Here is a 16751-nt window from a genome sequence, read left to right as displayed (position 1 = left end):
TGATTTATATAAGTATTTTGTATGCGAGTGTGTGTTTTACCGTGATATTTCTGTTGGCTCATCGTACTATTGTTGAGACTGCCTATACGAGTTTAGTCCTGTGCGAAAATAGAGGAGCTCATGGTCAGAGGCGTGGTTGCTTGTGAGTTTCACTGTATTGTTTCCTAATGTTGGTACAATTCTCTTAGTTGTGATTATGATGGTGTCCCTCTATTGGTTGTTTCATTTACAAATTAACCCATGTTCTCGTTATAACGGTTAATGCATAATAATGATTCAATTGATTAACTTTGTAACATGAAGGAACTATTTTGATCTTGTTTAGTGTGACTATGGAGAGCTATTATTCATACTGTCAACATGTGGACATAAATCCTTAATCTAGTGGTTAGCTTGTTTATTTTGCTAGCAAAGTACGTAAATGCTTACTAAATAATAGCATGCATGAAACATTGTGAATGCAATTCTTACCCTTACATTCGTATTTGTTTATCTAAAGTAATTTCGCTTATGAAGTTCGGTATTTGTATGAAGATTATACGTAGTATGTTATAGTGTCAATGTGAGAAAGTGGGTTTTTGTTAATGATTAACATATGTTGCGTAGCAACTCGGAGTATTTTAATAACATTCGTAACTTTATAATTTTTGATCATATTAATTAGTTAACCAACTCGAGTAGTGAAGAATCGTCTTATATTATCCGCTTCACTTGTATCCTAGTAGCTGTGTGTATAGGCAGTCTAGGCAGGTCGGAGTCATCCTATTAGCCTGGTTGTTTATAGGCTAATATGGAGTCTATGAGGTCATCTGCCCGGATGTTTATAGGCTTGGTGATTGTCGAATCGGGGTACATTTTTCCCGAGAGTGTGGCCATACTTAGACTGGGACCGTATATTTATCGTCGTCCTACCATAGGGATAGGGTAATAGTGATGGGTTGCCTTGACGTTTCGCCTTACTGAGTGGTAACTGATTTAATATGTTTGGATTAATAAGTTTAGGTTTATTAAATGAGTCATTTGATTTATTTATTTTAAAGTGTGTTTATTTTATAATGAGCTTATAATTTTAATTGTATAAAATGTTATTGGTAAGTTATTTACATATTATTGATCTGTCTTAACTACTTGGTTGCTTTATTATGATGTAATATGGCCGGGAGGACGTCCGAGTTAGTCCCCACTGACTGTGACTATCATTCTTATGACTGACAGGTGGTTGATGGTTGCTTATTATTATCTGCTGGGGTTGCATCGAGTGAGCTAGCGAGCGCCTTGTTTAGCGCACTCTATTAGTTTTATTTGACTCTTGTTTTTAGACTTTTATTTCATTTCGGTTATAGGGGTATTTATTCCCCGTAGACCTTGTATTTCTATTTGAGTACTCAGTTTTTATTCAGTAGCTACCGCGGTGTCAGGGTATTTCGGCCACCTTGAACTTAATTTATATTCTTGTTTAACCGTGGTTGTTACAGTTGGTATCAGAGCATGGTTGCTCCCGACGCTTACACTCAGCAAACCCAAATAAAATATTAAATTCTAAGCTTAACCTTAATGACTAAAGTGAGAGATGGGTAGACAGTTAAGGACCTAAGGTGGTAGTCTGCATGTGTATGTTTGTTTAGGTGATTAGCACCATTGTTAGGTTCTAACCTTGTCTTATTTTTAGTAAAGATGGCAGGCAAACCTGGTAATATGAACAATGCGATTCTCCAAGCTCTTACTCAATTGCTCCAGAATCAGAACAACAACAACAACAACAACAACAACAACAACAACAACAACAACAACAACAACAACAACAACAACAACAACAACAACAACAACAACAACAACAACAACAACAACAACAACAACAACAACAACAACAACAACAACAACAACAACAACCACCACCACCATTATATCAATATTGCAAGCCGGATTCCGAGGAGTAACGCCAAGATTTATGATGGAATTGTTGATCCTGTGCTAATGTCAGAGTGGACTAGGGATATGGAGAAGCATTTCATTCTCTACCGTGTTGTACAGGCTGATAAAGTTAACATTGCTGCACATTTTCTCGGGAAAGAAGCTGATCGTTGGTAGGCTATGACTGGTCCCACTTCTACCTTGGAACCAAGTTTTGGCTAGGAGAGATTCAAGACTCTTTTAGAAGCAAGATTCTATCCTGCTCAATTGAAACACCCGAAGATGGCAGAGTTCCTGAATTTCAAGCAAGGGGATTTGTCCGTACAGGAATATATTGATCAGTTTAATGCTCTAGCCCATTTTGCTGAACCTATGATTCCTAATGAAGCACAGGGGACTTTCTTTTTCAGGCAGGGGTTAAAGGCTAAGATCTATGGTATGGTGAGAAGGGATACTGATACTTTTGCTCGTGTTTATGATGAAGCTCTTTGGGCTGAGGGTGCTATTAAGGCGGTCAGACTTGAGACGGTAGCTGAGAGTGATAAATCTTCCAAGAGGTCGTTTACTCCTTCTACTTCGCATGCCTACAGTTACAAGAAGGGCAAGCATGAGAACCAGAAGGGATTTCAGAAGAATGTTCAGAACAAATACAAAGTATGCTACAGTTGCCAGAAGACCTACCATCCTGGGAGGGACTGTAAGGGTAATCCTTTGGGATGTTATAATTGCAAAGAACAAGGTCACAAAGCTGTTGATTGTCCCAAGAAGGATACTACTCCTGTTGCTGTGAATGTCCCTAAGCCGAAGGGACGTATCTTCGTGATGAGCCGTGCTGAGGTTGAGGCACACCCAAATGTGATTACTGGTATGTTTACAGTTTCAGATATTCCTACTTATATTTTATTTGATACTGGCACATCTTTATCTTTTATATCTGCATCCTATGCAAAGAAAGCTGCTCTTGTTTCCCATTTTGCTGAGACCACTCCTATATCTTTACCATCGGGCGAAGTTGTTTCATGTTCCACGGTATTCAAGGATGTTCCTATCTCTATTGCGGGATCTATCCTTCCTGCTACTCTTATTAGTTTGTCCTTAGCCGAGTTTGACATCATTCTAGGCATGGATTGGTTATCCCGTTACGATGCTAGATTTCAATGTCGAGACCAGAAGATTTTTCTTAAGAGTCCGTGTGGTACGAAGTTGACTTATAGAGGAATAAGAATGTAACCAGGTATCAAGTTAATTTCAGCAATGAAGCTTATTGGCATGTAGAGGAAAGGACACTAAGTGTATCTATGTGTGGTGACGAGTGCTCCATCGTTACCAAAACTTGAAGATGTTCCGGTTGTTAGTGAGTATGCAGATGTTTTCCCAGATGAGCTACCAGGTATACCTCCACAGAGGGACGTTGAGTTTGCTATCGATCTTGTACCAGGGACCGGACCTATTGCGAAGGCTCCTTACCGTGTGGCTCCTATCGAATTACAAAAATTGAAGAAATAGCTAAATGAAATGATCGAGAGGGTTTTATCCACCCGAGTGCTTCCTCGTGGGATGCTCTTGTTTTGTTTGTCAAGAATAAGGATGGTAGTATGAGGCTGTGTATAGACTACCGTGAACTGAACCGTGTGACCATCAAGAATAAGTACCCGTTACCCATGATTAACGATCTATTCGATCAGTTGAGGGGTGCAAGTGTGTTCTCCAATATTGATTTGAGATTAGGCTATCATCAGATTCCAGTTAAGGAGGCCGATATCCCGAAGACAGCTTTCAGTACGTGATATGGTCATTACGAGTTTAAGGTGATGTCTTTTGGGTTGACAAATGCTCCTGCCGTTTTCATGGACCAGATGAATAGGACTTTCAGGGAGTATTTGAATAAGTGTGTGGTGGTTTTCATTGATGACATCTTGATTTATTCCAAGGGTGAGAGCGAGCATAAAGTGCATCTCCGTGCAATACTCGATATTCTTCGTAAGCAGAAGTGGTATGCAAAATTTTCTAAGTGTGAATTTTGGTTAAAGGAGGTGTCATTTTTGGGGCATATCATCTCAAAGGAAGGCGTAATGGTGGATCCTTCTAAGGTGGAGGCTGTTTTGGAATGGAAGAGTCCGGCTAATGTCAATGAGATTCGAAGCTTCTTGGGTTTGGCTGGTTATTATCGCAGATTTAAGGATTTTTCTAAACTGGCAAGACCGATGACTCAGTTGCTGAAGAAGGAATCAAAGTTTATTTGGTCTGAGGCGTGTGAGAAGGCTTTTTAAGAGTTTAAAGAAAGACTGACTTCTGCTCCTGTTCTGACCTTACCCGAAGATGGTGTTGAGTTTGACATCTTTTGCGATGCTTCTAAGAATGGGTTGGGTTGTGTCCTGATGAAAAATAGAAAGGTGATTGCTTATGCTTCAAGGCAGTTGAAAGTACACGAGGTGAATTATCCGACGCACGATCTAGAGTTAGCAGTTGTGGTACATGCTCTTAAGATATGGCGACACTACTTGATTGGAGTTCGATGCCGCGTCTACACCGACCACAAGAGTCTCAGGTACATTTTCACTCAAAAGGACTTAAACTCGAGACAGAGACGATGGTTAAAGTTGGTTAATGATTATGATGTGGAGTTGCTTTATCATGAAGGGAAGGCCAATGTTGTAGTTGATGCTCTCAGTAGGAAGACCGTTCATTCTGTTAGCTCTATCAGAATTTTGCCAGATGATTTGTGTGCAGAGTTCAGAAAGCTTAATTTGGAGTTCGTAGAACCTAGAGTGCGTGCTTGAATGCCATGGTGGCTGAACCGGAGTTGTTCTGGGAGATCCGAGAGAAGCAGGTTGCTGATTCTAAGTTGGATGTGATCCGTTCTAAGTTGGGTAATGGTAAAGCTGTTGGTTTTGGAGTCGATCCAGATGGGGTTCTCAAGTTTCGAGGTAGATGGTGTATCCCTGACAATGTCAAGTTGAAGGTAAAATTTTGAGTGAGGCGCATCATACGTCATATTCAGTGCATCCAGGTGGTGATAAGATGTATCAAGACTTACAGCTCCATTTTTGGTGGCCTCGCATGAGGAATGACATTGCTGAGTTTGTGAGTAAGTGTCTTACTTGCCAGCAGGTTAAAATTGACCATAAGAGACCGGGTGGTTTGTTGCAGCCGTTGGCGATTCTTACTTGGAAGTGGGAGTCTATCTCTATGGACTTTGTGATGGCATTGCCGAGAACTATTGGTGGTAAAGATGCTGTTTGGGTGATCGTGGATCGTCTGACAAAGTGTGCTTGTTTCGTGCCAATCACGGAGACTTGGAGTTTAGATCGTTTGGCAAGTGCATATGTAGATGAGGGAGTAAGATATCACGGTGTTCCTTTGGAGATTGTGTACGATCAAGATCCGAGATTTTGTTCCCGTTTTTGGCAAGCATTGCAAAAAGCTATGGGTAGCAAATTGATGATGAGTACAGCTTTTCATGCCGCTAAAGATGGACAGACAGAGAGAACTATTCAAACCCTTGAAGACATGCTTCGTGCTTGTGCCTTGGATTTTCAAGCCAATTGGGAGAAGAATTTGCCTTTGGTTGAGTTTTCCTACAATAACAGTTACCATGCAACTATCAAGATGGCTCCTTACGAGGCTTTGTACGGGAGGAAATGCCGCAGTCTGTTATGTTGGGATCAAGCTAGTGAAGTCCGTGAATTGGATCCTGAGAAGCTACAAGAGACCATTGATGGCGTCAAACTTATTCGAGAAAGGATGAAGGCAGCTCAAGATAGACAAAAATATCATGCAGATATAAGACGACAACCTTTGGAGTTCGAGGTGGGCGACAAGGTGTTTCTCAAAGTTTCTCCGATGAAGGGTGTTAGAAGGTTTGGAATTAAAGGGAAGTTGAGTCCTAAGTATGTGGGTCCTTATGAGGTGATAAAGAGAATTGGTTCAGTGCCATATAAATTGGAGTTGCCACCTAATCTTCGGAAGGTTCACGGCGTGTTCCATATTTCTCAGCTAAGAAAGTACATTAGCGATTCCAGGCACGTCTTGCAAACTGAAGTCTTGGAAATTGAGCCTAACCTGACCTATGAGGAGCGACCTATTCGCATCTTGGATAAGAAGGAAAAATGCCTTAGAAATAAAGTTGTGCCTTTAGTTAAAGTTCTTTGGAGGTGAGACAAGTTCGACGAAGAGACATGGGAGACTGAATACTCTATGCGAGCAAAGCACCCCCCATCTTTTTAAGAGAGGTAATTAATTATTATCTTCTCATTTAATTCGATCCCTTGTTTTCTTTCTTACCTTCGTTTTTCTCGCGTTAAGTTTCGAGGGCAAAACTTTTTATAAGTGGGGAAGACTGTAACACCCGCGCTTTTCCGTCATAATATTCGTTATTCACGAGTTTTAAATTTCTTTAATCGACTTTAAAACATTTTCTAAGTCGTCGTAAAGTCTATTATGATAAAGCGATAATTTTAATAATAAACTATACTTATTATTTAAAACGCTAGAAGATTTTATGAAGTATATAAATTTAATTATTTTGAACTCATATATTATTTTTGGAATACGTATTTATTTTAAATAGACCGCGTTATTTTATTAAACCGTCTTGAGACAAAGTTTAATCGCTAAGTTTTTATTTAAACTGTAACCGATTAACCAGTCAAATCCATGAAATAGAGTTGTTACTAAAACAACCCATATCCCACGAAGTTAGGGCTATAATCGCACGTTTAAGTTTGAAACAGATTATATACTACGCTGCTATTCTAAGTCACCCTGCATCAAACACTTCTCATTCTTCTTCATCTTTTTCTCCAATTCAAACACTCTTCTTCGGCATTTCCGTTCTCCCTCATTTCTTAACGGTTTTCGGTAATTTTTGCGCTATTGTCTTCATCTCGCGGTAAGCATTCCAGCAGTATCATTTTCGTTCCTCTTTGTCATACTATACGTTTCTCCTTTAAGCTTTAAAACGTGTATGTTAATGCCGTTTCCGTACCGTTTCCGACATAGGTTCAACTCGGTCGACCCGGACGCCGACTCTTACGTTGTTGACTATTCCATTGAATATTAAGCACTAAGAGGTAACGTAGACGACTATCCTCGGTATTACATCGTGGTTTTGCGGTCTTGTATGCTAAATTAGTTGATATTAATTCAATGATTTATGTAAGTATTTTGTATGCGAGTGTGTGTTTTACCGTGATATTTCTGTTGGCTCATCGTACTATTGTTGAGACTGCCTATACGAGTTTGGTCGTGTGCGAAAATAGAGCAGCTCATGGTCAGAGGTGTGGTTTCTTGTGAGTTTCACTGTATTGTTTCCTAATGTTGGTACGATTCTCTTAGTTGTGATTATGATGGTGTCCTTCTATTGGTTGTTTCATTTATAAATTAACCCATGTTCTCGTTATAATGGTTAATGCATAATAATGATTCAATTGATTAACTTTGTAACATGATGGAACTATTCTGATCTTGTTTAGTGTGATTATAGAGAGCTATTATTCATACTGTCAATGTGTGGACATAAATCCTTAATCTAATGGGTTAGCTTGTTTATTTTGCTAGCAAAGTACATAAATGCTTACTAAATAATAGCATGGAACATTGTGAATGCATTTCTGACCCTTACATTCGTATTTGTTTATCTAAAGTAATTTCGCTTATGAAGTTCGGTATATGTATGAAGATTATACGTAGTATGTTATAGTGTCAATGTGAGAAAGTGGGTTTTTGTTAATGATTAACATATGTTGCGTTGCAACTGGGAGTATTTTAATAACATTCGTAACTTTATAATTTTTGATTCATATTAATTAGTTAACCAACTCGAGTAGTGAAGAACCGTCTTATATTATCTGCTTCACTTTTATCCTAGTAGCTGTGTGTATGGGCAGTTTAGGCAGGTCGGAGTCATCCTATTAGCCCGGTTGTTTATAGGATAATATGGAGTCTATGGGGTCATCAGCCCAGATGTTTATAGGCTTGGTGACTGTCGAATCGGGGTACGCTTTTCCCGAGAGTGTGGCCATACTTAGACTGAGACCGTATATTTATCGTCGTCCTACCATAGGGATAGGGCAATAGTGATGGGTTGCCTTGACGTTTCGCCTTACTGAGTGGTAACTGATTTAATATGTTTGGCTTAATAAGTTTACGTTTATTAAATGAGTCATTTGATTTATTTAGTTTAAAGTGTGTTTATTTTATAATGAGCTTATAATTTTAATTATATAAAATGTTATTGGTAAGTTATTTACATATTATTGATATGTCTTAACTACTTGGTTGCTTTATTGTGATGTGATATGGCTGGGAGGACGTCCAAGTTAGTCCCCAATGACTGTGACTGTCATTCTTATGACTGACAGGTGGTTGATGGTTGCTTATTATTATCTGCTGGGGTTTCATCGAGTGAGCTAGCAAGCGCCTTGTTTAGCGCACTCTATTAGTTTTATTTGACTCTTGCTTTTAGACTTTTATTTCATTTCGGTTATAGGGGTATTTATTCCGCGTAGACCTTGTATTTCCATTTGAGTACTCAGTTTTTATTCAGTAGCTACCGCGGTGTCAGGGTGTTTTCGGCACCTTGAACTTAATTTATATTCTTGTTTTACCGTTGTTTTTACACACAGGCCATTCCGGAAATAGGTGATGATTTACATACCACCAAAACACGCCAGTTTCGATAATAAGACATAAAACACACTACTATATGTAAATATATAGCATGCCAATGTTATGAACAAGAAACTAATATAAGACCATCATACCAATACCAGGACACACCTAGACGTACCCACAACCCAGTGACGACACCACATCACTGTGGGATTTATCTGTATGCATCCCTTTAACTTTAAGGATTATAACGACTTTATAATGATGAATACAAGTCATAAAATAAATTACATAAACAAAATAGAAAAGGGATGAAGAATCAACCTTCGGTCCTAGCAAATTCGGCCTAAGAACAATATCGCAATGATATTCACCTATTAGTTGCACCCAAGATGCTCCGAGAAATGCCCCTCAAATTGCTAGAATGAGATCCCCAATTTTCTGTAAATATTAGGGTTTTTGTGTGATTTTCTGATGAGAGATATGATGAGCATAGCTAGGTTAAAATTAGGTTCGAAAATTAATGATCTCCCCATCCCTTATAAAACCGAGTATAAGGTGTAATAGGGTCGATATTTTCCTTCCAAATTTTCGGCCCATATACCGAAATTATAAGAGGATATATCTTCTTATTTTCGGTTATTCCAAAAATGTATAAAATGTGTTAAATATAAATTGACATCTAGTGAGGATCGATCTCATAACCTCTTGGTTTGAGTACCCTTACTATTACCACTATGACACATTCATCTTGCTGATTAAATATAACCGATTATATTTAATTATGAATTAACATTTTAATTCGTCCACGCTTACATCATATACATTAATTAAATATAACTTATTATATTCAATTTACGAATCGACAGTTAATTCGTCTCAACTAATATTATTTAATCGGCATTAAATAATCGTCTCATCAACACATTGACTAACTGTTTAGTCATATAAGGCATCAATGTGATTATATTTTCATAACCACATCTCTCAAACACATCCTTTAGGTGTGACTTTTAGGGACCAGTTGATCACCGCCATCTGTATGATAATAACGTCAAACTTTCTAGCAAGCCAACCGTTATTAGGTAATCGTTAATCAACTGATAAAATACGAAGTATACCCTTGTGAACCTGTAAGAGATTTACAAATGTTATCACACTAATTTGTGGAGGACACAAGCTCCAACAAACTCCCACTTGTCCTCACAAGTGTATGTGCGATAACCGATTCTCATATCCTAAAATTTCTCCCACTCAATGTAAAACAATTTGCAAAATCTGTATTCACAAAGGTCGTATTTTACAAGTGATCTGTATCAAGAGTGGTTTCCCCGACTAGAGAGTAACTTAACTGATAAACGAATCATCATTCGAGCATGGCCATGCATTTCAGTTACAACTCCTCGAGTGGTCCTGAGAAATAACTATACCTGATAAAGGTTGGATATTTTCCTCAACTCGAATCCTGCAGATGTAAGCATAGTATGAAATGACCCCGAAAAAATCTACTTAGCCTCCAGTTACGGCAGACCGTGAGAAAGAAACCAAAGTCACCCAAAAACTGCCTTAATCTCAAGAGACAGTCTATAGTCAAAAGAATCGACTCTAGGAACACAATGGATGTCCTATCCACGACCTGGCACCGAATGTTTTTAAACATTTAGGACTCCATTACGTTGTCACAAAAATTTGTCCTACGAGGTATCGTTATAATCTCGCATTTGTGATCGATCAGTCAACCGTTTGACTTATGGCTCGTTGAACCCACCATCAATCGACTGCACAATATAATAGCCAGAGTTATCAGCTCTTTAAGGCGATTACGGACCAAACAAATATAATGTAATTCAGTTCACTTTGTGGCGTTCAATGTTGTCAGTACAATCCACATGAAAAACAAAATATTATATTAAAACGATGAAGTTATAAATAGTATATGGAAAAGATAACGTATCGAATTCATAATCAACTACTATAACTCAGGTACACGTTTAATTCTCATGGATATAACGTGCCCTCCATGCTTATCATATTTCAATGGCTCGGTAGTAGAATCTGCTACAACTTCCTGTTTGGAACTATTCCAGCTGACCGCAGTACCATCAAGAGTAACAACGAATCTAGACTGGGATTTCTAATCATCTCGATCCGTTTGGGAGCTGGCATCTGCGTAACCGATTGCGCATAGCTTAGTGTCTCCTCCATAAGTCAATACCCAATCCTTAGTCCTCCGTAGGTACATGGATTCTTTTGGTACCGACTCGTCATACTCAATGCATATGCCACGTCTGGACGTGTGCATATCATGGCATACATGATTGATCCTATTGCAGATGCATAAGGAACACGACTCATGCGCTCAATTCCTTCAGGCGTCGTGGGTGACTGAGACTTGCTCAACTGCATCCCAGACGTCATTGGAAGGTTCCCCTTTTTGGAGTTGGTCATGCTGAACCTTTCAAGAATCTTATCCTAATAAGACTCCTGACTAAGTGATAACGTCCGTCGTGATCTATCTCGGTAGATATGGATTCCCAAAATGCGTTGTGCCTCACCCAGATCTTTCATCTGGAAATGGTTCTTTAACCATCCTTTAACCGAAGATAAGAGAGGAATGTCATTCCCAATCAAGAGTATGTCATCGACATAAAATATCAAGAATACAATCTTGCTCCCACTCGACTTGATATATAAACATGGTTCCTCGACCGATCGAGTGAAACCATACTCTTTTATCACCTGGTCGAAACGATGATTCCAACTCCGAGAAGCTTGCTTAAGTCCATAAATGGAACGCTTAAGCTTTCATACTTTCTTAGGATGTTCAGGATCTATGAAACCTTCGGGTTGCACCATGTACAACTCTTCCTCCAAATAACCGTTTAAGAAGGCGGTTTTACATCCATTTGCCAAATTTCATAGTCATGAAATGCGGCAATCGCTAAGATTATTCGAATGGAACGTAGCATGACTACAGGTGCAAAAATCTCATCATAATGCAATTCGTGCACTTGAGTGAAACCTTTTGCCACTAGTCGTGCCTTATAGGTATCTGGTTGCGCGTCTACAGAACGCTTTATTTTGTAAAGCCACTTGCACTGTAGAGGTTTTACCTTATTAGGTAAATCAACAAGATCCCATACGTCATTCCCATACATGGAGTCCATCTCGGATTGCATGGCTTCGAGCCATAGCTTTGAGTCGGAACGGGCCATAGCACCTTTATAGGTAGCGGGTTCATTACTCTCTAGGAGTAAAACGTCATTCTCCTCGACCATACAAATGTATCTGTCCGGAGGATGAGAGACTCTACCCGGCCTCCTAGGTTCCTCGGGAATATTAACCGTGTCATCAGTTGGAGGAACAACTTCCTCCATCCGTTCCTCGGTTGTTGGTTCTTGAATCTCCAACAGCTCGAAGGTTCTATTACTCGTCTTTTTCTCGAGAAATTCTTTCTCTAAGAACGTCGCACTAGCCGCAACAAAAACTCGATGTTCGGTGGGCGAATAGAAGTAATGACCAAATGTTCCTTTTAGATAACCTATAAAGTATGTCTTGACCGATCGCGGGCCGAGCTTATCTTCGTGTCTCCACTTGACATAAGCCTCGCTGCCCCAAACCCGAATAAAGGACAAGTTAGGGACCGTTCCCTTCCACATTTCATATGGAGTCTTGTCGACAGCTTTAGTCGGACTTCGGTTAAGTATAAGAGCAGCTGACAAAAGAGCAAAACCCCATAATGAATCAGGCACTACCGTGTGACTCATCATGGATTGAACCATATCAAGTAAGGTTCGATTTCTCCGTTCGGACACACCATTTAATTGAGGTGTTCCAGGTGGAGTTAACTGCAAAACGATTCCACAGTCTTTAAGGTGTTGATCAAACTCATTTGAAAGATATTCGCCACCCCGATCTGAATGGAGTGCTTTAACCTTTCTACCCAGTTGGTTTTCAACCCTGTTCTGGTATTCCTTGAATTTCTCAAAGGACTCACTTTTATGCTTCATTAAGGCCCTGCTCTTTTGGACTTAATTTCAGTTCTAATTAGTTCGATTCGATTCGATTCAGCTCCATTCGATTCGATTCGATTCGATTCAATTCAAATCAATTCATTTCGATTCGATTCGATTTAGTTCGATTCGATCGATTCGATTCGATTCATTTATTTCAACATTACTATTATTATTCTTATTGATATTCTTATTATTATTTTTATATTAATGTATTTACTATTGTTATTATTATATTATTTTTTATTTATTATATTACTATTATATTTATTAATAATTAATTCGTATTGTTTATATTATTATATTTATAATTAATACATTTATTATTATCATTATTATTATTATTATTATTATTATTATTATTATTATTATTATTATTATTATTATTATATTATTATTATATTTATTATTTTATTAATATATTTATTATTAGTAATATTATTCATAACATATTTATTATTATTATTATTATATTTAATATTATTATATTAATAAGTTATTATTTAATATTTATTATTTTATTAATATACTCATTATTAATCACATATTTATGATTATTATAATTATATTTAATATTATTATGTTAATAAGTTATTATATTAGACCTATTATTATTATTATATTATTATTTATTTTTTAATTATTATTATTAATATATTATATTATTATTAATAATGTTATCATTTATATCACTAATATATTATTATTATTATTATTACTTTATTTATTATTATATTAATATTTTATTTTTTATATATCTTATTAGATTATTATTATTAGATTATATTAATATTTTATTATTATTATTAATGAATAATATTATAATAATATTTATTATTATTATTGATATTATTTTTATTATAATATTTATTATTATTATTGGTATTATTATTATTATAATATTTATTATTATAATAATAATAATTATTATTATTATTATTAATATAATCTTTTTATTATTATTTCAGTTCAGTTCAGTTCAGTTCAGTTCAGTTCAGTTCAGATCAGTTCAGTTTAGTTCAACTCCATTAAGATCAGTTCAGTTCAGTTCAGCTCCATTAAGTTCAGTTCAGTTCAGACAATTTCAGTCCAAAAGAACAGGGCCTAAGTAGACATATCCGTATCTACTCAAATCGTCCGTGAAAGTGATAAAATATCTATAGCCATCTCTAGCGGTAATTGACATAGGTCCACAAACATCAGTATGTATGAGTCCTAATAGGTCACTAGCGCGCATTCCAACGCCTTTGAAGGAAATTCGAGTCATTTTGCCAATGAGACATGATTCACACGTGCCGTATGTAGAAAATTCGAATGCGGGAATAGTCCCATTATCGACGAGTTTCTTTACACGTTTCTCATTTATGTGTCCCATTCGACAATGTCATAGATAGGTTTGATCTTTGTCACCAACCTTTAATTTCTTATTATTCACGTGTAATACTTCCGTGGTTTGATCTAAGATGTAAATTCCATTCATGGAAACTGCTTTGCCATAAATCATTTCATTAAAAAGAAAATACAGCTATTATGTTTTATTGAAAATGCAAAATCGTCTATATCGAGTACGGAAATAGAAATAATGTTCTTAGATAAACTGGGTACATAGTAACAGTTATAAAAATAACTCAAAACCACTAGGGAGTTGGATTACGTATGTTCCCTTCGAGACTGCAGCAACTCGTGCTCCATTCCCAACTCGCAGGTCCACATCACCCTTTCCGAGAGGTGTGATGTTCTTTAGGCCCTACAAATGATTACACAGATGAGAACCACAACCAGTATCAAGTACCCAAGTTCCAAAACTTGCATGGTTAATCTCAATCATATGAATATAAGATGACATACCAACAGGAACGACGCGGCCTACTTTGATGTCCTCACGGTAGACGGGACAGTTCCTCCTCCAATGTCCAGTCGTGTGACAATGGTGGCACTCAATGTCACCGCCCTTGCTCTTTGCCTTCCCCTGTGTGCCACTAGTCTCACCGGGCCAACTCTTACCGTTTCCTGGCTTTTTAAACTTTGACTTACCTACATCTAGGTCGCCATGAGCCTTGCCCTTACCTTTACCCTTGTTGAAAATCGTGAGAACACCCTGCTTCATGCTCCCACTCAATTTCATATCCTTCTCGGTTTGTACGAGAAGGGAGTGTAGCTCATGAGGACTCTTTTCCAAGTCATTCATGTAGTAGTTCGCCCTGAAAAGGGCAAAACCATCATGAAGAGAATGAAGCATTCCGTCAATGACTATGCTCTCACTGATTTTGCAATTAAGTGCCTCCAGCTTCTCGACATTCTCAATCATGTGAAGAATGTGTGGGCTAACCGGTTGGCCCTTCTGGAGTTTCGCATCAAAGAAGCGACAGGTATGCTCAGAAGTAACGATTCTCGGTGCTTTTGAGAATTCGTTAGTGAGCATGGTGAAAATCTTGTTTGCACCTTGGGCAATGAAGCGTCTCTGCAAATTGGTTTCCATTGCAAAGATGAGTACGTTCTTTATCGCACCCGCTTCCATAGCGAAGTCACTATAAGCATCAATATCGTTGATTCTTGCATTTGGGCCTGGGTTAGGCGGTATTGGCTCAGTTAGGTACTTGAGCTTACCGTCAGCAATGGCAGCATTCCGTAGTGCTGCCTCCCAGTCCGCAAAGTTGGACCCGTCGTTTTTCAGACGTGTGAACTGATTCATTTGGTCCATGAATATTTCGAGCCAGGACTCGCGTCCAAGTGTGACACTCGGCATTGGGATTTCGTTATTTCCAGCCATTTGTTGTAACAGTAATATAAACGTGTTCTACACTGCGAAAATAAGAATAAATAATAAGCATGTGCATCGATTTTAATTTAAGTCTAATGATCTAATGTCATAACGCGGAGACTCAAGCATTTATACAATTGACCTTCCTCAAGAATTATATAAATGATCCCAAGACTCAATTATCTGTAAATTGATAAGCCAGCCTTTTGGCTAATTCTACTGTTAGAATTCTTGGTCGATAAATTTCTGTAAATTCTATATTTAGTCCATCATAATCACGAGAAACTCTTCGGACTATAATGTTGAGATAAACTAAGTCAACACAAACTACTTACCCAACGTAGAATGGGTCATATTATGCCTACCGACGAAGAAGGGATTCATAGTTGTTTGCCCTTATAAAGACTAATCTCAATTTCCGTTTTAGAGGAAGATCCCATCAACTTTATTTTAATTCATTTTAAGTGAACTAATATCTAGCATGCGTGAATGAATAAACTAAGGTGATGGCTTAAAAACATGTGACATCTGTATGTCTATGAAAACTAACATACAATCTATATGTGTCAATTTTCATGCATTTTAGTAGTAGGTGGTTTGGTTTTAGGCGGAAAATGATGCATAAACTATCATGTGAATGAAAAGCAATAGGAATGAAAACGTAAAAACAATAAAAGGTCCTAGTGTAGCCTATCCTATCAAAATGAACATTAAATACAAATTTGGAATCCATCCTTGGACCCGAGAAGCTTGTCTCGATGTTCCATCTTGATCCATGTAGCGGGAGTGAGCTCCAATCTCCATCTTTAGTCTTCTTTGAAAATTACAATAAATAAATTTACATAATAAACCTATTTATTACATTCTAATTTCAAAACCCAAAAACTAAAGAAAAATAAAGGAGATTCGAGATCTCATAATTACATAAAAATTATGTTTCCTTCATTACGAAAACATAATTTGACTAAGGCCACACTAAGTATTACAAATTACAACCGATTGCAAAAAAATACGTAAATAAATTCATTCAACGATTCATTCAACAAAAGAAAAGCATCAACTAAAAATTAAACATGCAAGACATAATTCTTTAATTATGTAGATTAATTTTCCAAACCACCTATTTAAATTATCAAATTAAGTGACAATTCCTCAATTAATCACATTAATTTCAATCTTAATTCATATTAAACTTGTAATATGAATTTAATCCATCAATATTTTAAACTGCTTTAAAATAATTAGGTATCTTTTAATTATGAACCGCTTCACAATAATTAATTGGCCAAAATCAAACAAAAAAAATTTTCTTTAAAAATTATCTCGGTTAAAACCGAAACAACCCAATAAAAAGACCTTTTTTTTCTCTCGGTTTTACAGCTAAAAACGAAAAAAAAAACAAAGCAAAATTTTTTTTTTTTTTTTTTAAACTGTCCAGACGTGAACAGTAACTG

General features: G+C 37.1%; 1 protein-coding gene across 1 annotated transcript; it reads left to right on the top strand.

Moving 5' to 3' along the window:
* The first annotated feature begins 2193 nt into the window (after positions 1–2193).
* On the top strand, positions 2194–3417 carry LOC141601583 (uncharacterized). Its single transcript, XM_074421878.1, has 2 exons — positions 2194–3106; positions 3251–3417. Exons 1-2 carry the CDS (start codon positions 2194–2196, stop codon positions 3415–3417), a joined length of 1080 nt encoding a protein of 359 aa, XP_074277979.1.
* The last annotated feature ends 13334 nt before the right edge of the window (positions 3418–16751 follow it).

This window comes from Silene latifolia, chromosome 9 (assembly GCF_048544455.1).
Source record: "Silene latifolia isolate original U9 population chromosome 9, ASM4854445v1, whole genome shotgun sequence".
Taxonomy (NCBI): domain Eukaryota; kingdom Viridiplantae; phylum Streptophyta; class Magnoliopsida; order Caryophyllales; family Caryophyllaceae; genus Silene; species Silene latifolia.
This window is presented reverse-complemented; position numbering and strand designations above follow the sequence as displayed.